The 23,672-nt window shown below is 40.1% G+C and overlaps 1 protein-coding gene across 2 annotated transcripts in view; it reads right to left on the minus strand.

The window, feature by feature from the left end:
* CRYBG1 (crystallin beta-gamma domain containing 1) overlaps positions 1 to 23,672 on the minus strand; it is a 235,500-nt gene that overhangs the window by 26,076 nt on the left and 185,752 nt on the right. For both annotated transcript variants that reach the window (XM_086317505.1, XM_086317506.1), the window contains 7 exons: positions 19,259 to 21,560; positions 15,940 to 15,987; positions 15,734 to 15,852; positions 13,176 to 13,344; positions 10,725 to 10,864; positions 2,515 to 2,641; positions 310 to 345 (listed from right to left, as the gene is read on the minus strand). In XM_086317505.1, the coding sequence (XP_086173631.1) occupies positions 310 to 345; positions 2,515 to 2,641; positions 10,725 to 10,864; positions 13,176 to 13,344; positions 15,734 to 15,852; positions 15,940 to 15,987; positions 19,259 to 21,560 (2,941 nt within the window). The remainder of the gene's footprint in view (positions 1 to 309; positions 346 to 2,514; positions 2,642 to 10,724; positions 10,865 to 13,175; positions 13,345 to 15,733; positions 15,853 to 15,939; positions 15,988 to 19,258; positions 21,561 to 23,672) is intronic.

Genomic DNA, 23,672 nt, shown 5'->3' on the forward strand with positions numbered 1-23,672 from the left:
GAGTAGGGAGAACTTGTCTTGAAAAGTAAGGTTTTTCCTTTCAGGCAAGTAGCAACAGGCCCTGCAGTTGGTAAATACAACTGCAAATTACAGCTTAATACAACAGTGAACCTTCTGAGCCATGGCTGCACACACTTGGTGCTAACTCGTGCTCTCAGCATCACCTTCCACCTGAAGGTGATGGCATGTATAAGCTGGACAACTCCCGCTGACTGCAGTTATGTCTTATGGAAGTGAAACAGAAAATCACGCAAGTATTATCTTCATGAAGATGGAATGGGAGTAAAATTCTTTAAAAATGTACATTACCTTAGGATCTGTAGGGAATTCAACTTTACGGCCACCCTGAAAAGAAAAATAATATTCTAAGAAAAGTGGCTTGTCACTGATAAGTTACCATTTGCTATTACCCACAGCAGTCTGTGATAAGCCACGGAACCACACAGAGCAACTACATTCTGGTTTGTTTAACTGATGTGGAGACAGTTCTAAAATTCCCAAAAATGCAGGGAAGATATGAGGAAGAGTCTCACAGAGGCAGTCTACAAGCTGCATGGTATCTGTGCTTTTTAACCAAATAGATGTTTGGTTGTTGTTTTTTTTTAAACTCATTAAACTCCCAAAAAGGCCTATTTCTCACCTCTCTTAAAAAGCAGTCTAAGATTTTACATCTCTAGACTCAAATTCTCACAGGCAGCAACCCTCACCTTCTGTGCTTATTAACCCTGCACTAGGCTCACCCTCCAGCAGGGATACGGGCTCCACTTTGCCCGTCTCCACCTCTGCCGGGATTCAGCTCCCTGTCATCCTGTTCACGCCTATTTGCTGCCTGGCCCTGGAGGCATTTGATTTTGCAACCTCTGGCTTACAAAGCTGTTGAAGTTCACTCAAGTTCACAATATGATCTGAAGGGCTCCTGAAATAATTAGGTTAACTCTTAGATAAATTTAAAACATCCCATAGAGGATGGGTCTATGGGGGTTGCTATATGTTTAGAATAAAGAAATTTTAATCCAAAAATCTCACTAAAATCATAGAAGAGGTGTCACACAAAAGAATTAAATAAGGTAAGAGTTTAAACCAGCAGTGGGAAAGTCAAAAGGCTTTTTTTTTTTTAAGTTGTTACATATATAAGTGAAAAAAATAAAGTATAGCCAAAGATCTCGAATAAAGCAAATGAACTATAATTAAAAAGGAATGTGGCTGATTTTAATCAACAAACCAGGGTTCATACAATCAACTAAGTATGCTTTTCAAAAGGAATCCTTTTCGAATTCTGTGAACTTTACAATTCTGTAGGTCATCATTAAAAACTGCCTTCAAAACTTGAGGCAATTCTTTTACATATTCAGAAAAGTTACAAAACTTTACTCTTCGAAAGAGGATTTAATTTTAGAAAAAAAGCCCAGAATTATTTGCATGAAGACAAGCAGACAGATAATTAAGCCACAACCTGTGGCAGGAGGGATAAAATTAAGATAAAAAATTATCTTCCTGACTTTCTAATTTGTTTCAAACTGACTCAGAAGACAACCACAAAGTGAAATTTGAAGAACATGTTTGTAACAGGAGCCTCACTCATGCTGTACGTGTTTAGTGAACCTTCCTATGACGCACCTCAACATGAGGTCAAAACGGGTGCAGCTTGGAGCCTTCCAACGCTTAGAGTCTTGCAGAAGAAACAAAGAACCAGGCAAAATACAGGGGAACGAAGCACGGGATCCTTCCTAAGGGGAGGGCTTTGGAGGACAACACTCACCTGGACATCTGACTCCAGGCCCCCCAGTGCAGTCACACAGCCTGGCCTGTCATTACAGCAAGCTGGTCCTCAGCAGGCCTACCCTTTCCCAGCTCTGACCTGGCTCATGCAGTCTAACTCTGACATTGCCATCTAAAATAATCCTGCTTGGTTTTTAAGATCCACCTGACTTATTGTGCTTTGCTGTGCTTAGTCACTCAGTCGTGTCCAACTCTTTGCAACCCCATGGACTGTAGCCCACCAGACTCTTCTGCCCATGGGGATTCTCCAGACAAGAATACTGGAGTAGGTTACCATTCTCTTCACCAGGGGATCTTCCCAACCCAGGGATCGAACCCAGGTCTCCCACATTGCAGGCGGATTCTTTACCATCTGAGTCACCAGGGAAGCCCTGACTTATCGTGATGCTCTCCTAATTATCCCCTTCTCTAACACCTACAAGCTGGACTTTGTCTGTCCTCCTGATTTAATTCTTCACTTTCTCACTTCTCACATCTGCCAAGGGCCATGCAGAGTCACACATCAGTGACTCTGCATGGCCAAGAACACCTATGGGCTTATCCACATTTTTTTTTCCATCTGTAGCAACTATCAAGTTATCCTTTCTATTATTTCTATCTAGCAATAAGTCCCATCCTCTACATATTTATCTTTTCAAACTCTACTTTATTGCTTTAAAGTCACATCCCATGAATTATCAAAGTCAAGCAAAGAATTACTGACTCTAAGAACACATGATCGGATTCCATCTTTACCATTTTCAGTGGCCGCATGGATCCAATGTATGCCTCCTCTGTATCCCAGAAGGATAAGTCAGGGTATTCACCAGGTTCCAGGATAAAAGGGACACCCTGAAATCCAGGCTCTTCATAAATCAGCCATCTAAATAAGTACCAAGGAAGAAGCAGACAGTTCATCATTTCTGTCAGTGGAACACTGCACCCCACAGATGAGAGAGGACCAGAACAGGGGAGGATGTGGGTCTGGACACACAAGTGTGGGTGCACTTAGTGGAGCAATGTTGGACTCCAGGAGGAATAAGCCATTATATGCACCTCTTGAGCTTCTGTTTGTTGCCTTGGCTTGGCTAGCTTTGTCCACTGATTTTACTTTCTATTATGAACTGTTTCAAAGTTTAAATGTCTGTTACTTCCAAGTAATAAAAGTAGTTATCTTTTGCCCCATGTATGTATTTACAGAGGCTCCAGCCAGGAGATTTCACACTTTAAAAGGTTATATCTCATTTGTAACCAAAAATAGGATGTTCCACCTAATCATCTGTCATAGTGTCAAAAATTAGGAACAGCTAACAAATATCTAGAGCTTACAAGGAATTCCATCTGATCCTTACAACAATGCTACAAGGAAAAGATACAGTCCCCATTTTACAGGTGAAGTTAAATTGCCCAGGGCCGCACAGCTACAAGTACTAAATGCAGGGCTGATCCAAGCTGACCCCAAAACCAAGGTCCTAGTCATTCTTGAACAGCAGTCTTTCTCATTCCAGCGTGCACTGAACATAATTTCTGCTTTCACAGTCACTCAGGATCAGCACTGGGAGCATGACTCAATGCACAGTGATGTCTGTGGGGGCTCTCAAAGTCTAAAGACTGCTTGTTCCCAGGCCCAATGCTTTTTGAGTCCTTGGACTTGATTTTTATGGTTTTTCAATACCACACCCTTCTATCACACTTGTCAGCTGTCACTTCTGCTGTGGTCAGGCAACCAGAAGCCTCACCCTCCTCTAATGTGCTAGAAACCAGGAAACCAGAAAACCATGCCTCACATGAACTGTCCCTAAAGACTGCAGTCTTATCAATTTCTTGGTTCCTTGGAGGGTTCTGGTGAAGTCGCTGTTGCTGGAGAAGTGACTTCTTTATAAGAGAGATGGTAATATACCCTCTTGACAAGCAAATGTGACATCTTGGTGATCACTTATACCCACCAATTCTTTATTAGTCTTGCTAAAGCATCCTAGCTGGGCTAACTGTGCCAAGTTCCCCAGAGCACAGGCCACAAGAGGAAGCTGGCTGTAAAGGTAATCTTTCACCTACAAAATGAATCTGATTCTCCCCTCTTTGCTTTTCTCTTGTTCACAGTTTTGGCCCAAGGGCACGTTTTTGGTGAGTTTCTGTTACAGACTGTCCTGGATAAATCAGTAACTTCTTTAGACTTACTAATTATACAGGGATTTATAGTCAAAATCCTACTGGAGACCTGCCAACATACACACACACACACACACACACACACACACACACAGTGTTGAGAGGCCGTGTGTGGTGTGGGTGGGGGAATCAAAACTAATCCACAGTGTTAGAAGTCAGGGCAATACTTACAGGGACGACTGGGAGGTGGTGGGAAGGCAGGAACAGAGATGCAGAGAACAGACTTGTGGGCACAGCGGGGGAAGGAGGGGGCAGGACAAATTAAGAGCGTAGAGTGGACACATTCTTTACCGCATGTAAAGTAGGTAGGTGGGAAATTGCTGTACAGCACAGGGAGCTCAACCCAGTACAACAACCTAGAGGGGTGGGATGGGGTGTGGGGCTGAGAGGGAGGTTCAAGAGGGAGGGGACACATGTATTCTTCCGGCTGATTCACGCTGTTTTAGGGCAGAAACCAACACGTCATTGTAAAGAATTATTCTCCAATTAAAAATAAATTAAAAAAAGAGAATGCACTACGTCTTTTTTTGGAGCCCAAAGCTCTCAAAGGCACATCACACACTGATTTCATGCCCTAGCTAAATAACAGCAGTTTATTATAAAGTGTGCTCTTCGGCCAATAACAAGCCAAGGGCCTTGAGGTCTGACTCTTCACAAATGAACAGTCTGAATTTTTTATAAACACAGACGATGGCTCATCAACAAGTGATTCTGAGATTCTGACATGGTGCTTACTGAAGTACTCTTTCATTAAGTGTTTTCTTCTACAGTTTGAGTTCTAAGGGTATGTATTCATCTGCTACTAAACATCTCATTTTCCTTGAAGCATACAGCTTAGTCATGTTAACACTTATAGAAGGAAGGTAATCTGGGATAAAGAGGGTTTTGTCCAAAAGCCTGAACACATAAACTGGCACACCTGAAGACTGCTGTTCTGCAAATAGTGAATTCTGAGGGCCTGCTGGGTAACTTCCTCAGTAAATGCTGAGGGCCTGCTGGGTAGCTCAAACACACATTTGTGAATGGGGGTGGACTTTGGAATCTGAAAACTCATATACAGAGTGTGATCCTTTTTCCCCTTAATTCTATTCCAACAAGATACATTATTCACAAGGCCATCAGGAGATAAACTACCTTCGCGCAGTGTGATTTCATTTTCTTTTATTTTCTCATGTATTCAGCCTTTGCCTATATTATGAATAAACTGTATGTCTATAAAGTATGAGTTTAAAAACACAATAACAAATGTGGCTTCCCTGGTGTCAGTAGTAAAGAATCTGCCTGCCAACGCAGGGACACGGGTTCAATCCCTGATCTGAGAAGATCCCATATGGCCGCACAGCAATTAAGCCTGTGTGCCACAACTCCTGAGCCTGTGCTCCAGAGCCCAGGAATCACAACTGCCGAGCCACGGGCCCTAGAGCCTGTGCTCTGCAACAAGAGAAGCCAGTGCAATGAGAAGCCCTCATACCACAACTAGAGAAAAGCCTGCAAGCAACAAAGATCCAGCACAGCCATAAATAAATGAATACAAATATTTTTATAAAAAAAACAAAGGTATACATACAAAGGAATACTGTTGAACTAATGTTGAACTAATAACAATGGTCATCCATACATTCATGAAAATCATTCATGTCATTACTCTTTCAGAAACACCCTCTGAATCAGACAAGAAAAACCTTATCTTGTTCACTTGTTCTTAAACCAAAAACAGTTTTTCCAGCTGGCTCTAAGTCTTATTCTCTAGATATGGCTGCACATGAATGTTGGCTACATACAGAAACCAAGGGGATAGTCAGAAGATTTAAATACGAATGTGCCAACTTTGACGTTATTCAAACAAGAGCAGGCTCTGAATCTCAAGGGGGGACTGGTACCTTTACAGTGGCGAGGAGTGGGAAGCATCAGTGTAACCGACACTCAAATTTGGCTTGATTAACGCAGCATGAGTATGTGTCACTACCTATAGAAGTAACATCCTTGACAAACCCCTTCAATCTGCATCTGATTATACATGAAGACCTAACTGCCTGTATATAGAAATTTCAGGTGACAGAAGACCAAGTTAAATGATACCATGAAGAAGCACTCAGAAAATCCAGACTATGGCACATACGCTAAGCAGCTGACCTAAATTCTTCCAAAAAATCAATGGCATGGGAAACAAAGATGGGGGTATTTAAGAGATTAAAAGAGACTTTTCAAAGAGATAGGACAACCAAATATATGAGCCTTGCTTGGAAACTAATTAAAAACATCTATAAAAGACATTCCTGAAACAATGGGGAAATTTTGTTTATGGACTATTGGGTAGATATTATCATGGCCATATTGAAAATTATGGTGTGATAATGGTAGTTTTGTAGGAAAATGTCATTTTAGAGAGATTTGGGATGAAGTTTATAGGAATGAAGGGTCACAATACCTGCAACTTACTTTCAAGTGCTCAGAAAAGAAGATAAAGCAAATATGGCAAGATGTTAAGAATTACTGAATCAAAGTGGAGGGTATATGGGTGTTTGCTATCCTTTCTACTTTTGTGCTTATGTCTGAAAACTTTCATAATAAAAAGCTGGGCTTCAGTATACTCCTTAAGGAAATATATGCAGTGAATATTAAATAGCAATGAAAAAGAATAAGTACACATATACTCATCAATATGGGGACTCTCAGAAACAATGTGGAGAAAAAGGAACAAGCCACAGCTCCTTATTTTAAAAGTTTTATAAATTTCAAAAGCAAGCACAGCTAAAAATACTGAAAGGACAGATACTATATGGTGACACCACAAAACAAGGGGCTGAGAAACACACAAAATTCCAGAGAGGGATCTCACACGTGGAGAAGTCAGGGGGATGGGAACAGGCGGGCTATGCTGGGTGCTGCAGCAGTGTTAGTAATGGTGAGGTTCTCAGTTGCATGATGAGGGGCTTGTTTGATTACTAGGCCTCATAGTTCACATACCTACATATATTTTTATATATCAAGTATTTCATGTTAGCATTGACCAAAGAATATGTGGCTATTAAAAAAATGTCCCTCGATTTCAGAACACCTGCATTCTAGTACCTGTTCTTCTGACAACTAATCCTAACAACTAATCCAACCTGATAAAGTGGCCAAAACCTGTCTTCCTTGATTAAATGATGGTGTTGGAACAGATGTTCTTTATGCTGCCTTTGAAGCCTTAAAATTCCTTAATTTTATTTATTAGAAATAGACTCAAGATAAGATACACTGTCACTTCTGCAAGGATGGGTGCTGGCATTGCCAGCTACTTAAAGACAAATCTCACTCAACACAATGTGAGAGGAAAATTTTGTTAGAAAGTTCTCATTTTCCCAAATAAGAAATTAGCAAGTAACACACTGGGTTTGATCCCTGGGTTGGGAAGATCCCTGAAGAAAGGAAAGGCTACCCACTCCAGTATTCTAGCCCGGAGAGTTCCATGGACTGTATAGTCCCTGGGGTCGCAAAGAGTCGAACACAACACTTCCACTTTCACTTCACTTCACTCTGAATGTGTGTATGTGTGGAAAAGCCTAATGCAGATTGAACAGGCCCTGGAGTAAATCTCCTCATGGAATCTGAAGAAGCACCCCCACACAGCTAAGGCTTCTCTTCCATCAGTTCATAGGACTGCTGCACCAACAGAGGCAGTGTCAGCTTGAATACTTGCTATCAGCTGAATTTCCCCAACCTATCAAGGCTCCCCTTGGAGATCTGTAAAAGTACTACTGACCTGGTACCAAGCTGACTGAGTTCAATGAGCCCAAACTCTGAACTGACATCTAAGGCAGCTTTCTATTACCCTGATGGCAATGAAGAACCAGAAAAAAAGTGTCTGCCACCATGCAAGCCCATCAAAATGTGTAAAATATGACTGGTTTGTAACTACCACCTGTAAGACCAGGTTAAACTCGCTGTCAAGGTAAGAAACGTCCTTTAACTGTAGCTCGTTACGCTTCCACATAGCCCAAGCCTGAGTCATAAAATCATCCAGACATGGAGATAAAAATATGATGCGTGTGTGCGAGCTCAGTCACTCAGTCGTGTCCAACTCCTTCTAATCCCATGGACTGCAGCCCTCCAGGCTCCTCTGTCCATGGAATTTTCCAGGGATGAATATTGGAGTGAGTTAGTGATATTTCTCAGCCTTAAATACTTTGAGACAAAAGACTTATAGGTCTCTTTGATGTTGAAAAACTCAAAAGCAGCAAGAGATGAAGAAACTTTTGTTTAGATTCCTCCTTTTCTTCCTAATCTCTAAATATAAAAGTGCCTAAAGCTCACATGACTTTCCTGCTCTTTCTAATTTATTTAATTGGAGAATAATTACCTTACAATATTGTGATGGTTTTTGCCATACATCAACATGAATCAGCCATGGGTATACCTGTGTCCCTCCATCCTGAACCCTCCCCACCCTATCCCTCTGGGTTGTCCCAGAGCACCGGCTTTGGGTGCCCTGCTTCATGCATCGAACCTGCACTGGTTGTCTTTTTACATATGGCAGTATACATGTTTCAGTGGTGTTCTCTCAAATCATCCCACCCTTGCCTTCTCCCACTGAGTCCAAAAGTCTGTTCTTTACATCTCTGTCTCCTTTGCTGCCATGAATGTAGAATTGTTGGCACTGTCTTTATAAATTCCATATATATACATTATATACAGTATTTGTCTTTCTCTCTCTGACTTACTTCACTCTGTATAATAGGCTCTAGGTTCATTCACTTCATTAGAACTGATTCAAATATGTTCCTTTTTATACTGAGTAATATTCCATTGCGTATATGTGCCACAACTTCTTTATCCATTTATCTGCCGATGGACATCTAGGTTACGTCCATGTCCTAGCTATTGTAAACAGTGCTGCAATGAACACTGGGGTACATGCGCCTCTTTCAGTTCTGGTTTCCTCGGGGTGTATGCCCAGCAGTGGGATTGCTGGGTGAAATGGCAGTTTTATTCCCAGTTTTTTTAAGGGATCTCCACACTGTTCTCCATCATGGCTATACCAATTTGCATTCCTACCAACAGGGTAAGAGGGTTCTCTTTTCCCAACATCCTCTCCAGCATTTATTGTTTGTAGACTTTTTGATGATGGCCACTCTGACCAGTGTGAGAAGATAACTCATTGTGGTTTGGAGTTGCATTTCTCTAATAAGGAGTGAGGTTAAGCATGAAGATCTCATCCAGTATGGGGTTTAGATACCTTCTCCACGCCCATGACTCCAGGTTATATCTCCAGCCTCCCTACCCACCTAAGATTCCAGTGCCATGTATCCAGTCACCTTCCTGACCTCTTACCTGAATGCTTGAATGGGTAGTTGGCATCTCCCATCTAACCTCCAAAACAAAACACCTGGATTTCACTCCTCCTCCCCGTTTTTTTCTATTCCAATAAATGCTGTGGTCCCAAACCCTGGACATTTCTCTGCCCCTCATACCCCACATAAAACCTGTCAACCAGTGTTGTTGGTTCTGTCTTCAAAATGTATCCAGAATCTGACTGTTCTTCTACCACTACCATCACACCAAGTCACCGAAACACTTCTCGCCTATGTAACTGCAAATCTTTGCTTCCACTCTTAGCTCTTTACAATTTACTTTTTCACAGAAGCTAGAGTGATGCTCCTAAAACACAAGTTAGATTAAAGTCCTCCAATGATCTCTTATGTTCCTTGGAGTCACCTAAAATCCCTCTGGAGTCCTACAAGGGCTGACATGATATGAGCCCTCTCCACCACCAATCCTCCTGGCTCACTCGACTGCAGCCAGACCGCCCCTCAAATGCTCAAACATCCCCTGGAGGGCTTTGCAAACACTGGGCTTCCAGCCTAGGACACTTCTCTACCCTGCCTCCCCGGGATGTCCCACAGCTGACTCCCTCACGTCCTCAGATCTCTGCTTAAAAGTCACCAGGGACTTTCCTGACTACTCTGTAAAGTAGCACTTCCACGGTCCCTCTCCATAATTTATGTTTCTTGTAGTATTTACCTTTGGATTCATTACATATGTATTATCTTACTCATATTCCATTAATATAAACTCTTGAGCAGTCTCTGAATATATGAATACTTATAAATTACATATATATAACTGCTGAATATACTATAAACTTATTGGAAAACATACACAAAGATAACATCTGAAAAGGCGATTTTAAATGAAATATGCAGAAGCTTTAGTGCTTTTCCCTGCATTTCGGTGCACGGCTGTCACATGCCCTGGGCTGTGCACTCCACTGCGGGGGCCACCAGCTTCAGTTCTGCAGCCTGCACTTTCTAGCCTAATTTCTCCCCTATCTGAAATATTCCCGCTTCCTTCAAAATACTCTTGCAGTTTCCTGTAATTTTTGAAATCAACATCCTAGGGGCTTTGGAAAGCATTGTGTGAAACTGTCAAAGGAAGTCGTATGCGTGTTGGCCTCCATCCCACATGAAATATCAAGGGCACACACGCTTTGAATCACCTCCTCTGAATTACCGTGAAGGTATAATCTGCAACTCAGCTCTGAATGAATCAGGTTCCTTTGCGATAAGGCAATCTCCACATTAAAAATGCAGTTTTCTCCCTGCACTTCCTCCAAGAAACCATTATCATTTACAAGAAAGCTGAGTTATAGTAACATAGTAACCAAAAAATAAGATTTTTATGTGCCTTATAAAAAAATAATAAAAGCTTTTAGTCAATAATTACTTAACAGGATAACAAATTAGAGATAGATTATCTGAAGTCCTCTTTTCACACTCAAAAAAGAGCTTCATTAAAACTGTATTGCAAATACTCACATGCCCCAATGTACTTTAATGGAACAAGTCTTCTGCATTATGCCAAACCCTTGCATTTCTTCAGTATCATCAAAGTAGGAATTTAGAAGTCCTAACCCTTCTGGTTCAGTAAATAAGTCAATCTGACTAACTCTGTAATCCTAAAAAATAAAAAAAAATTACATGAATACAGTATATATGTATAATAGTAACACCATGTATTAAACTCTACATTAAGCTCATTATTCTCTTTCTTTAATAATTAAAATAAGCTTTAAATATACATATACATTGCACAGATCATCTGCCACTTTATCCCTTTCCTGTTCTCACTCAGGACCTAATATGTGATCTTTTGGGGAATACACATTGCATTAGTCATGTATCTCAGCATTACATTCAAGCAAAGACCACCAGAAATGCATCTCAAGAGTTTTGGAACATTATTTATTTCCCTTGTCTTCACTGAAAACCCTGCCTGGCTTTCCTTGGTAACCTGGGTTTTAGTTCCTTGCTCTCCTGTGACCATCCATATCCAGAGACACTAGTCTATAGAGTGGCTGCCTCCTCAGCTGTCGTCTTGTGCCGACGGGCCCCTGCGGTAACACTCCTTGAGTACGATGTGGGTTTGGTCTAAGTCATAAAGGCAAAGGTGCACGTTTACGGTTATTTACAAATCTCTGCACTTTGGTCACTGTTCCATGCCCTGTATGTCCATCAAACACACTACAAAAGGCCTCTCCTGGCTGAATGCCTGGGCCCTGATCGAATATTTATTGAATCTCTTCTATGTTGCAGAGCAAGGTGAACTGAGGTACAGAAAAAATGGTAACACTTGGGTCAGTTCAGGGGCAACTGTTTCAAATATTAACAAAAGGAACAGTTAATGAGCTGAAAAGGTGATTCCCTTGAATATATGTTGTGACTTTTATGTGTCAAGGAACCATAAACACAATCTGTTAACAAAAAAATTCATCATGTATTAGGAACCATAAAAGTGTTCCTTCTCTTTAACATGACACCATTCTGAAAAACTTATCGCAAGGAAATGAATCATAAAATGTATACATTGTTAAATGCACAAAAATACTCATGAAGCATTTAAGACAGGAAAAAGCTTAAATCCCATAGCAAGAAGAAAGGTAAAACAACTGAAAGCACATCATATCAGTAGGATATGATGCTCAGTAAAACTCCACACCATGTAATACCATGAAAAGCACTAACTGCACGAGGCCTGCTACCATCAGCCAAAACAGGAGGTCTCTGGACCAGCGTGCTTCACTTCCCTCAGCCCACCTTCCTGGACCCTAAATCCCCACCCCACCAGATTCTCATCTCTCTCGAAGTTGCAAATCATCGAGAGATGTTCCAAGTGGGAGTATAACCATCAGCAAGCGGTACAGAGAGAGTAAAAAAGAGATTGAGAGTCAGTGTTAAAGGAAAACAACATGTACTTGTATAATGATTACAATTACAGAAAAAGCAGATTATAATATGGCCAAGAAAGAGCAGAGAATTCAGAAAAATGAAGGAGAGACACTACATGAGAGATAGGATTTGAATGATATTTTAAAACATTGCTTTATTATGAGTAATAAATAAAAACTGCAGATAAATTATTCCACTATGACATTTCAAAACGGTGTCTGTTACATCTTGCATAAAGTCTATCACATTATGTACTTAAAATTATTAAGAGATAAATCATTTAGAATACCAGTTATCATCTAAGTCACTCAGAAATGTTGACCCAGGAAATAACATTTTATTCTGCCAAAAACTGTTAGTCATTCTTACTCATTCTCATTTTGGAACATGTCTTTTTCCCCTGTTGCACTCTGATACCCAAGTCTAACACACAAATGGAGCTTTTTCACTTGGAAGATACCTTTTACATTTTTAAAAGGTAAAGAACCATCAAATTCCAAGAACCACAAAGAACTGATTCAAGTTCCTCATTAATGAATAAATAACCAAGAAATGTTTACCCAATCCATAAAGTGGCCTTAAGTACTCATTTTCTTAAAACTCACATGAAATCCCAGAGTTAATAGCTGAATTATCTTTGGATTATTTAGTTTTCAAAATAGTCCTGTAAGCCACTCAATAAGAACTCACAGAGCAACCAAAAAAATAAGTGAAAGAAAAATCTGTTCTTACAGAGTTCATCAAAACTAGGTTATTAAATAAAATACATTTGCAGATGGGAATGGGGGCCAGGAAAGAGGATTCATGTTTCAGGATTTATTCTGAAGAAAAAGACTAATTAGAATGTTTCTTTTCTAATTAACATGTACAAATATTTAAAATATAGAAAACCTATCCATAAAACACAAAATATTTTTCCCAATCACTTTTATCACAAAATGAAACTCTCAAAAGAATCATATTCAGCATTCAGTAAGTATTTGCTGAATGAACAGATGAAATCCAGTTTGCCTTTATTAAAAGCTTACTAATTTTACCCACCTGGACCACAAGTCTGATAGAACCAATCACCATGGGCTTAGTCGACACTGCCTCATCCTCATTTCTTTCCAAAATATCTTCTATACCCCAGAGACCAGAGAGTTCCAATTCTCCTTCTTCTAAGGGGATGGAGTGCCCTTCAAAATTTGGTTTCTCATACAAAATCCAACTAAGAATAAAACACAGCAAAACTATTAGCCAGTCTTGGTGAGAGAGATTTTGATTAGTCAAATATTCTGGCCAATAGAGTGTGTGAGTGTGAGTGTGAACGTGTGTGTGTGGATCATCCTGACCCAAGGATCAAACCTGGGTCTCCTATATTGCAGGTGGATTCTTTATCATCTGAGTCACCAGGGAGCCCCTTATAAATAATATATTAGTGGCCAATTCTCTCCCCAGTAGCTCAGTGGTAACGAATCTGCCTGCCAGTGCAGGAGATTCAACAGGAGACGCAAGTTTGATCCCTGGGTCAGAAAGATCCCCTGGAGAAGGCAATGGCAACCCACTCCATTATTTTTGCCTGGAGAATCCCAGTGGACAGAGGAGTCTGGCAGGCTACAGTTAATGGAGTTGCAAAAGAGTAAGTCATGACTTAGCAACTAAAACAAAACAACAATCAGGATTTTAGAGAATTTTTGACTATCAGTATGAACATTATAGAGCTACTAATTTTTATGGTAGCTCTATAGTATAGTAAGTTTGCCAGTTGGTGGAAACATAGTAATGTCAGATAAATGGACTTTTATTGTAATGTTTTTTCTTCTTATATATGTAAAAAACACTTTTGAGGGTTTTAACTTACATATTAGAGCCATATCAACGGATATACTGATACAAAGGACTACTACATGCAGGCTAATGGAAAGCATTTTTCCAGTTTTATTGAGATCTAATTGACATATAGCATTGTATTAGTTTTGGCTGTACAACCTGACCATTTGATATGTGTGTATATTACAAAATGATCACCATAGTAAGTTTATTTAATAAATCCACCACCTCACAGTTAAACAATCTTTTTTCCTGTGATGAGAATTTTTATGATGTATTCTTTAAGCAATTTTCAAATATACTATGTAATACTTTTTTAATGACCCAGAAAGCACATTTATTCTTCTCAGCAACATACAAACACTAAATAAAAACCTCGTGACAATATATAACAGTGCTAGTCTTAAGTGCTCATATTTCTAAGAAAAGAGAGACACTAAGAAAAGTTGAAGAATCAGTATTTCATTAAAAACAAAATTATAATTTTCAGTTTTCAAATTTAAGAACAAAAGCTAATTGTATTTTCCCAGTGAATATGTTGAATATACAGAAAAATATATTAAAATATCTAAAGTCTAAAAGGAAAGATGCTGCATATTTAATCAAATGGAGAGACCCAAAGAAAAGCTTACTAATTTTTAAAACCATAAATGCCTACAGCCCTACACCTTTTTTTTAAACAAATTTATAAATAGGTACAAAGATTCATATTTATGCCAAGTAAGTGTTTTTTTTTTAAACCGCTTTTCTTTATTCAATTTCCTGTGTATTTCCTTGAAGCAGTTAAGCTGGCAATACAATTTTTTTTCACCAGTTTCTTTACTTAACAAAAACTACCTGCTGTCAAAAAGTTAGAAAATAAATTTTAGATTAGTCCTTCACTGAACTGTCACTTAAAAAGTTAGCCAAGATATTTCCCTTATAGAATTTTCAAAATTCCTATCAGCATGCTTAGTGCATGGCCTATCAACATGAGTAGTGCAATTCTTACCAACCTTAAGGAAAATTAAAAAACCAAAAGTATATTACGGACTCTGGTGATCATTAGTCCAAACCAACATTACGTGGGAAAAATGGGAAAAAGAAATTTATACTGCTGCATTTTTCTGATTCCTCTAGCATCAACATGCATCATTCCTAGAATCAGAAATGTTAAAAAATGTTTTTCTTAGACATGCTTTTAGTATTCACTAAGACTATGGTTTTTCCAGTGGTCATATATGGATGTGAGAGTTGGACTGTGAAGAAAGCTGAAAGCCGAAGAACTGAAGCTTTTGAACTGTGGTGTTGGAGAAGACTCTTGAGAGTCCCTTGGACTGCAAGGAGATCCAACCAGTCCATTCTAAAGGAGATCAGTCCTGGGTGTTCTTTGGAAGGACTGATGCTAAAGCTGAAACTCCAATACTTTGGCCACCTCATGCAAAGAGTTGACTCATTGGAAAAGAGTCTGATGCTGGAAGGGATTGGGGGCAGGAGGAGAAGGGGACGACAGAGGATGAGATGGCTGGATGGCATCACCAACTCGAGGGACATGAGTTTGGGTGAACTCCGGGAGTTGGTGATGGACAGGGAGGCCTGGCGTGCTGCAATTCATGGGGTGGCAAAGAGTTGGACACGACTGAGCGACTGAACTGAACTGAACTGAAGACTAGTATTGTCTGCCCTTCATATTGTTCAGTTCAGTATATTGTTAAGGGCATAATTTAAAATAAGTACTGAGGACCAAACAGACGATTAAAAATGTGAAACACACTCTCCGAGTCAGGAACACAAAGTGCCGCTCTTACCATCCTCTAACGACTTTTACTAGTATCACAGGAGAGAGGCTCCAGGCGCTACAATCCTCCACGTCACTGAACACTTCAATACATGCCTCTGAGACGTCGGGCTCGCTGTATATCACCACCTAAGAAAGTGAGAGTGGTATCAAGTGCTGTTGTTGCACTTTGTCAAGTCAAAATGATTCTAGACAAGGAACAGAAAATACTCTTACTTTTCCAGGTCGGGGATTGATTTTATTCTGGACGCTTCCTCTAATTGTCTGTAATCAGATGAACAAAAACACAACAAATAATTAAACTTCATGGAAAGTCTCCTTTTCCCCTCCCATGATCCTTTAAGTAAGGTCATATTTGCCTCACATTTGTCAATTTGGAAACATATCTACATATCTACTTTGATCTATACCAAAGTCATATTAAAACTTGAATCTATTAAAGGTAAGGGCTTTTTTCCCCCTCTAATTGATTTTGCCATTTCAGTTTCTCCTCATATATATGCTTAGGAGATTTTCACCAACCTGGGAAGTTGAGGGTCCAAGAGTCAGACCTATGTTTTATACCAGTTCACAGAACCAGAATTCAGCTAAGAGATCATAATTCAAACCATCCGAGTATAATTTCAAATAAACAGAGAAATTATAATGGATCAATCACTTATCCAGAATGAGCTGAATCAATTCTGTGTGTTCCTATACATATCTTATCTGAATCTATAAATACTGTTTTTTCATCACATAACAACTAAATAAAGTGTTTATGGTATATCTCACAATGCTCACTGCACATGGTTATTTAATCCCTTTGAGAGGAACAAAATATATTTTTATACAACTACAAAACTAATCATTTTCAAGCCCATCTGACAAGACCAGTAAAACTAGAAATGTTCAAGATAATAAAAATGTAATTACACTTGTAAAAATAAGATAGAACATGGACTACTTTCATTGCTGACCAAGATGCCCATTCTAAGGACTGCCTGTGATCTGATGGCTCTTGCATCACACCAGGGTGGACTATGACTGAAAGGCCACAGGAAGGGCCTCAGTAGAGCATTATTACAGATTAAAATGGCATATGCTTATTTATATGTGCACATTTCAAGAAGATAAGCTAAAGAAAAAGCCCGATATTATAATAAAATTTCAGACATTAAAAAGAGAATACTTATACAGTCAACAAAGCCCAAGACCTAAAGAAAAACAAACAAAAAAAATTTTTTAATCATAAAAAGGCCTAGAGAAAGTATAAAGTACTCTGTTTCTCTTTTTCACTCCACTTGACTGGGTTTTTCAAGAGATTCCATAGTGAAACTGTGTACTCTGTTGTCAGACTCACCGGATTGTTGTTAAATAAGAGAAGTGATCTAAGAATGATTAAGGAGAGAGAATAAGGCTGGACCAGTGGCAATTTTGTGCTTGAGACAAATACTTAAAAATTGCATGATTTCTAAGTGCTATAGGCTGATTCAGTTTTATTTGTTTACAGCAGTGGTCCTCAAAGTGCAATCCAGGGGTCGCTGGAGGGTCCCCAGTGCCCTTGCAGAGAGTCCATGAGGTCAAAATGATTTTCATAATTAGAAGAGGTTGTCTTTTTCACTTTCTCTCACAGGTATAGAGCAGAATTTTCCAGAGGGTCCATGACGTGATGACATCATTGTTCTGGTGGATACTGGAATGTGCATTTGTGTGTTCTGTTTTAAATTTTTCTCAGTATTAATTACTTATTTTTTTTACTGGCTGGACCGCATGGTGTAGGGGTAAGGGAGTTAGAGAAGGTGAGGTTCTGAAAAAGAACGAGACCAGCACTTTACAGGAACAGATCACCTTTAATGAGGCGAGAACGGGCAGCAGTCAGATTAGTGAGCTCCTGCACTAACCCAAGAAAAGAATAAGTATATATAGGCATATATGTGGAAATCTACTCTCTTAAGGGGGCCTGTTCTTCTCCAAGGTTGTTCGGAGTAGTTATCTCCTAAACAGCTGGAGCAAGGAATTCTGGAGATCGGCCAGAGGCCAGACTGGCTGGGAGCTGGGCGTAATCAACCTTAATGTCTGTTTGTTTGTTTTTTTTCCCTTCAGGTGAGAGTTGTTTTTCATAGAATGGTGGGGAGGCCCTGGTGGGGAGTTTTAACTCCAGGCAATTTTGAGCCATGTAACTTTCCTTCACGTGGCATATGGGATGTTACTTTCTAACCAAGTATCAAACCCATGCCCCAAGCCCCGTAGAAGCGTGAAATCTTGACCACTGGACCACCAGGGAAGTCCTCAGTATTAATTTCTAATATAATAGATTCCAATAGGCATAACCCATGTGAACAAAAGCTCTTTGGGGTCCTCAATAAGTCTTATTGTATATCTACATCTAGATGTGTGTGTGTGGGTGGGTATGTGTGTATGTGTGTATGGCATCCTAGGAGTAAAAAATTTGAAATCTTTTGAAAAAAGAGATCTGAGCCTCTGCTGAAAGTTCAACTACCCTTTTGAAAGAGGTTCCAGAATTATATTCCATGATAGGCTTGTAGCAAAAAACAATACAACAAATTTAAATGGGGCAGTGCCCTGTACAAATGAGGAAGGGGGTAGGATATTTTCTGCCTGGTTCTCATCTTCACTTGCCAGGTAGCCTGGTTCACAGGGTGGGCAACAGGAATACAGTTCCCACTTCTGTTTCTGGGCTTAGCAGAGCTGAGTTCTAAACTTTATCATCTTCTTCCCTCTTTCAACTTGAGTATCAAGCATCGTAAATGAAAACCACAAATGTATGTCAAAAATTGAGTAAAGAAAACAACTTATAGCAGTCAGAAAAAAGATGGAGAAATCAAAATCATATTTTGCCATCCTCTCTACTATATTACAGGAAAGCACCAATGTAAACCGAATTCTTTATTCCCCAACAGCTTTGCAAGAAAAAATATTTCCCTAATGAAAACTAATTCCAAATAAAGAGAAAACATTTTCTCAGCCATGTGGGATAAACATGGACTCCTATGTAGGGGAAGAAAGAGCGAATCTCAAAGTGCAAAAGAAAGGATTAGGAATAAGATTCTTTGGTGGGGGCAGGGGGTGGGGGTTCAAGATAAAGGAAGCCTTCACAAATCTTCACTAAATTCCAAGTATAGTGTTGAGCATCTTTACACAGAACTACCGAAGAAAAAACACCCTGTCTCTGAATTCTCAAGGTACCTTATCTATACCTTTCACAATACAACATACAAATTCGCAAGTGCCCTAAAATATTTGTAGCTTATTTTTCCCTGCTAGAGTATGAATGCCTTGAGAACAGTATCCAAGTACCTTTTCTCTTGAACTTTAACCTCCATTGTACATAGTAGATTTTCAAATGCGATGAATGAGTTAAGAAATTATTGTACAGGAGCATAACCGTTTTTAAACAAATAACATGAATTGCTCATCACCCCGCTTTTCCTCTGATTTTTTAACTACCTCAAATAAATGATACTATGTTGCTACTTACTGTTGTATCTGATAAGTTGCTACTTACTGTTGTATCTGATAAGTTGCTACTTACTGTTGTATCTGATAATGCCATTCCAGAAAAAGAAATGCTTGGGTCAAACCGGCTGGCTTTGAAGAGACCAGTGAAGTCTGTGTCACTGCTTCCATAGCTCAGCAAGTTTGATTTAAGAACACTTTCAGTATGATTAGACGTATCACCGTTGGTCTTCAGTTTTGAAAATTCAGAAAATTTAGTTTCTGACATGGGAAGGTTGCTTTGCAGATCCAGATCCTTTTTGGTTTCCTCTTTTTGCGGGCACTTTTCCATGGGGCTCAGACTTTTCAATCCCGAATGAGACGTATCTGACGAGTTGAAATTGAAGACCTTTAAGTTACTGGCTGGCAGACTTGGTTGTTCTTTCTCTGTACTACAGGGTGGGGCACTCTCAGCCACAGGCTGCAACACGGAAGGTCGAGAAAGAGAACTGCTATGAGCAGTACCGAAAGATGTGGTCATGGTATTGACTGATGTTACAGAGGGAGAAAAGATTTTGTCTTGTGGTAGAGAAGATAACAAGCTTGAGAAAAGTGCACTTTTTTCTAGCCTCGATCTCTTGACTCCACCATTTTGGACATCCTTGTTCTCTTTGTCATTGACTTCTGGAGCTGCCAGGGGCTCATCTTTCCCATTAGTATGAGTCTGCAAGGACTTGAAGAGGACACTCTGTTCAGTGGATGATCGTTTGGGCCTCAGTTTGGATTTGGTGTCAAGATTCTGCATCAAATGTAAAGCTGGTGACATTTCCAACTGGCCTTCCTTTTTCTTCCCCAAACCAAAGGTAAACACGTTGGGATCAAACACCTTTTCTAAATTGTCCTCGTGAATAGGTGGCATGGCAAAGTGAGGGGCAGGGGAGTTTGGTAGCCTGGTCTTCTTTTTCTTCTGGGGCATACACACAGTGCTGTCCATCTTTTTTATAATCTCAGTGAATTTTTCCATGTCAGAAGAAGAATCGAATACACTATCATCACTACCAGCAGAGATGTTCAAAAGACTGGCAGGACTGCCCTGGCCATTCACAGCACTCTGACTGGGTCTTTGGGGGGTTTCTAAATGACTTCTGTTGTCAGGGAGGCTGGTGGCGGTGGATTCAGCCTTCAGGGGTTTTTCGTTGTCCTCACTTTGAGCCTGGACAGGCAGAGTTGCTTCTGATTCAGGCGGCATGACTTGTGCGCCAGATTTTACTATATGTTCCTCTTTGCAGTGAATGTGTTTGGGTGATGTGCCCTTATTGCCCTGTACTTCCTCTTTCTGGGGAGCACCACTTGCAACGGAAACCACTTGGAGTTCATTATTGTGACAGCTTGGCAACTGTGCTTCTCTAACTTCAGAGCTTTCTGTGATGATCTGGGAGCAGACCCCCTCCATGCTCTCCACAGGGAGCACGAAGGACCTGACCTGGACTAGGACCTTGGATGGACACTCATCTCCCACAGCTTGCGGGCTGTGCTCTGGGGACAAAGGAGGGCTTGTCTCCCCTCCTCCTTCTCTTCCTCCTGCAAGTTTGGAGGGGGGCATTGTCTCATTATTCTGATGAGATACAGGCAGAGTACATCCATTATGGCTTTCTGACTCTCTGAGATCAGTGCACAGAGAACTGCTTACAGGAGCTTGAGCACATGTGTCTTTGGTATCATCTGCAGGAATGGGGGCAGCCAGTGACAGAGAAGGCCCATTAGATGACTCAGCTGGGGGCTGTGAGTCAGAAAATCCAGGCTGCGGGTTTGGTATGGCTGTTGGAGGCGGATCTTTGGTATCAAGAATGGCAGGGGTGTTTTCTGCCATATTAGTCATATTTTCAAGTTCAAGTCTTTTGCTGTTAGCAGCCTTGGAGTCATTCTCTCCTAAGATCTCCTGGTCCTTAACGGGAGTCAGAGCAGCAACCACTGGTTCAGAAGGGCAGCCAGCATCTGTTTGCACATCTACCTTATCACCTTGGGAAAGCTGAGAAACAGGAGTCTCCTCTTCAGGAAGCGTCACTTTGGCTTCTGCAGATGATGGCTTCCCTGGCACACCGTTCTGGTGACTATTTGGCATCACCTTCTTTTCAGGCAGCTCCATTTCCTTGGCTTTTTTGGCTAAATTCAGCTTTGCCCTCTCGACAAATGTTTTATTAGACGCAGGAGTGTTCTTCAAACCTCGAATGTCAGTGTGTCTTGGGCTGCTGTTTGCCCGCTTGTTTTCAAATAAGGAGATTTTGGTGGCAGTGTTTCCTTTGTGAACTGGCTGGCTAAATGGATTATGCTCACTTCCCAAACTGTCAAGATTCTTAGAGTTTTTAAGATTTAGTTCCACGTGTTTGGGCCTGGCAGGGCTGCAAGAATAAAACAGTATCAAGATAAATTTATTGACCTAGGTTTTAAAGCAAACACAGCAATTTACTACAAAACTGAAAAGCCAACATCTGACAGGTAACATTTTATGAAATTATTTTTAAACCATCCTATATATACTGTCAATTATCTTTAATGGATGTTTCGCTTTCTTATGAGGGATGAGAAAATTATACAGCTAAGAAACTCTAGAGGTGAGAGGTTAACAAGTTTATCATAAGCACAGTGCTTGGCACTAGAGTTGGCCCAAAGAACATTAGAACAAATTTGAATACTTCATGCACTCCCATACTTTAAATATGTATGATTTTCCCCAGAACCAACTGTACTACTTATCATAACTTTTTAATTTTCATTATCTCAAAGAGCTGGATTATAAAAAATATTTATTATTTACCTCTTCGAACAGTTTATTCCCTTCATCCTTCCTCCATAAAATTTTTCTGATTACATAAAGTGTGTTCACTAGAGACCATTTGGAAAATATAAAGACAAAAAATCACTCATAATCCTAACCACTCAAACAATATCCCTGTCAACATTCTAGTACACTTCCTGTCTTTTTTGTATGCATAGGGAAATATTTTCAACAAAATTGAGATTAGTCTGTTTATAGAGTTTGGCACCTCCCCTTGAATTTAACATTTTTCAAGTTACTAAAAACTTATTTGAAAAGTCTTTATAACGTCTGCACGTAAAAGTCCAGCGTATAGATGTGCCATAACTTACTCATCATTACTCAACTGTTGGTTCTGCCACCATTTGTTCTCCTCTCTTTCTCACATTTCTTGGGTGTAATTGTGTTGTGCAGCGCTAAGTCTCCTCAGTCATGTCTGACTCTGTGACCTCTTGGACCATGGCCCGCTAAGCTCCCCCGTCCACAGGATTCTCCAGGCAAGAATGCTGGAGTGGGTCTTCCCGACCCAGGGATCAACCCATGTCCCTTACATCTCCTGCATTGGCAGGTGGGTTCTTATCACTAGGGCCACCTGGGAAGCCCATGAAATTAAAAGTCTTTGAATGTATACAGTTTTCTTTCTGAGGAAAAAAAATGTGCTCTGGCTCTTACGCTAATTATCTGGGTGAACTTGGTCAAGTTACTCTAGCTCTCTGGACTCTACCTTCTCTATCTATAAAAACTAACAAACGAAAAACTAGATAGTTTAGAACAGAGTTGGTTCACACCCACACACATATTATGGTTGAAGACATCCTTGTAGTTCTCTTCAAGGGTTGCCGTTGGGGACAGTAGAGACTGGGGGATGGAACTGCTGGCCAGCAACCCTCCTTTCAACTAGAATCACTCTGACTTATCTATTACATATGTCACTTTTACATAAGCTTTTCAAGAAGAACAGACTCTAAAACGAAAACAAAAATATGTCTAAATCATTGGTCTAGTGGTTTATAAAAGGTAAGAGATAACAGCCACTAACATTCACTAATGGCCAAGCACTTGCTATGGCCTGCCTCATGTGCAATTTTACACATTCTCTCTTAAGATGAGGAAATTGAGGTCTAGAAAAGGTAAGTAATTTGCCTGAAGTCACACAGCTATTAAGTGACAGAAGCCAGGTGTTCTTGTTTCAGATGCCATGTTCCTAACAACGCTTCTATTCTGTTTTCCCAGGAAAACAGTAACCTCCTCTGGTTCTCTCCAGTCTTATGAGCCAAGGAGCCAGTAAATTATCATGAGATCTATAAGATAATCATACTTTGGAGGCCATCTTGATAAAGAGAATACAAAGTAGAGAAATATTAAGATCTCACACTGTCTCCTGCATGGACTTACTGGCCTTCAAGAAGGTGGCCCTGATGAGCCCTTTGAAGGAACAGGCAGGATGACTTTGGATGATGACACCTTATCCTTCTAGATAAAATGAGAAGAATGAGAAGACTTGAGAAGTCCTTCCTAAATACAGTATTTAGAATTAGATTTTCTTTTTTAATTTTTTAATTAAATACTAAATTTGCTATATTCTCATGAATTTCTCCCAGGCATTGCTTTCTCCTGTATCTTGAGATATCTAGGCTCCCCCATGGTGGACCCATATCTGAAATTTAAAAGAAAAATTAACTTATAAGCACTTCCT

This window comes from Bos grunniens, chromosome 9, assembly GCF_055505025.1.
Source record: "Bos grunniens cultivar Pamir isolate PY7600 chromosome 9, Bosgru_T2T1.0, whole genome shotgun sequence".
Lineage (NCBI taxonomy): Eukaryota > Metazoa > Chordata > Mammalia > Artiodactyla > Bovidae > Bos > Bos grunniens.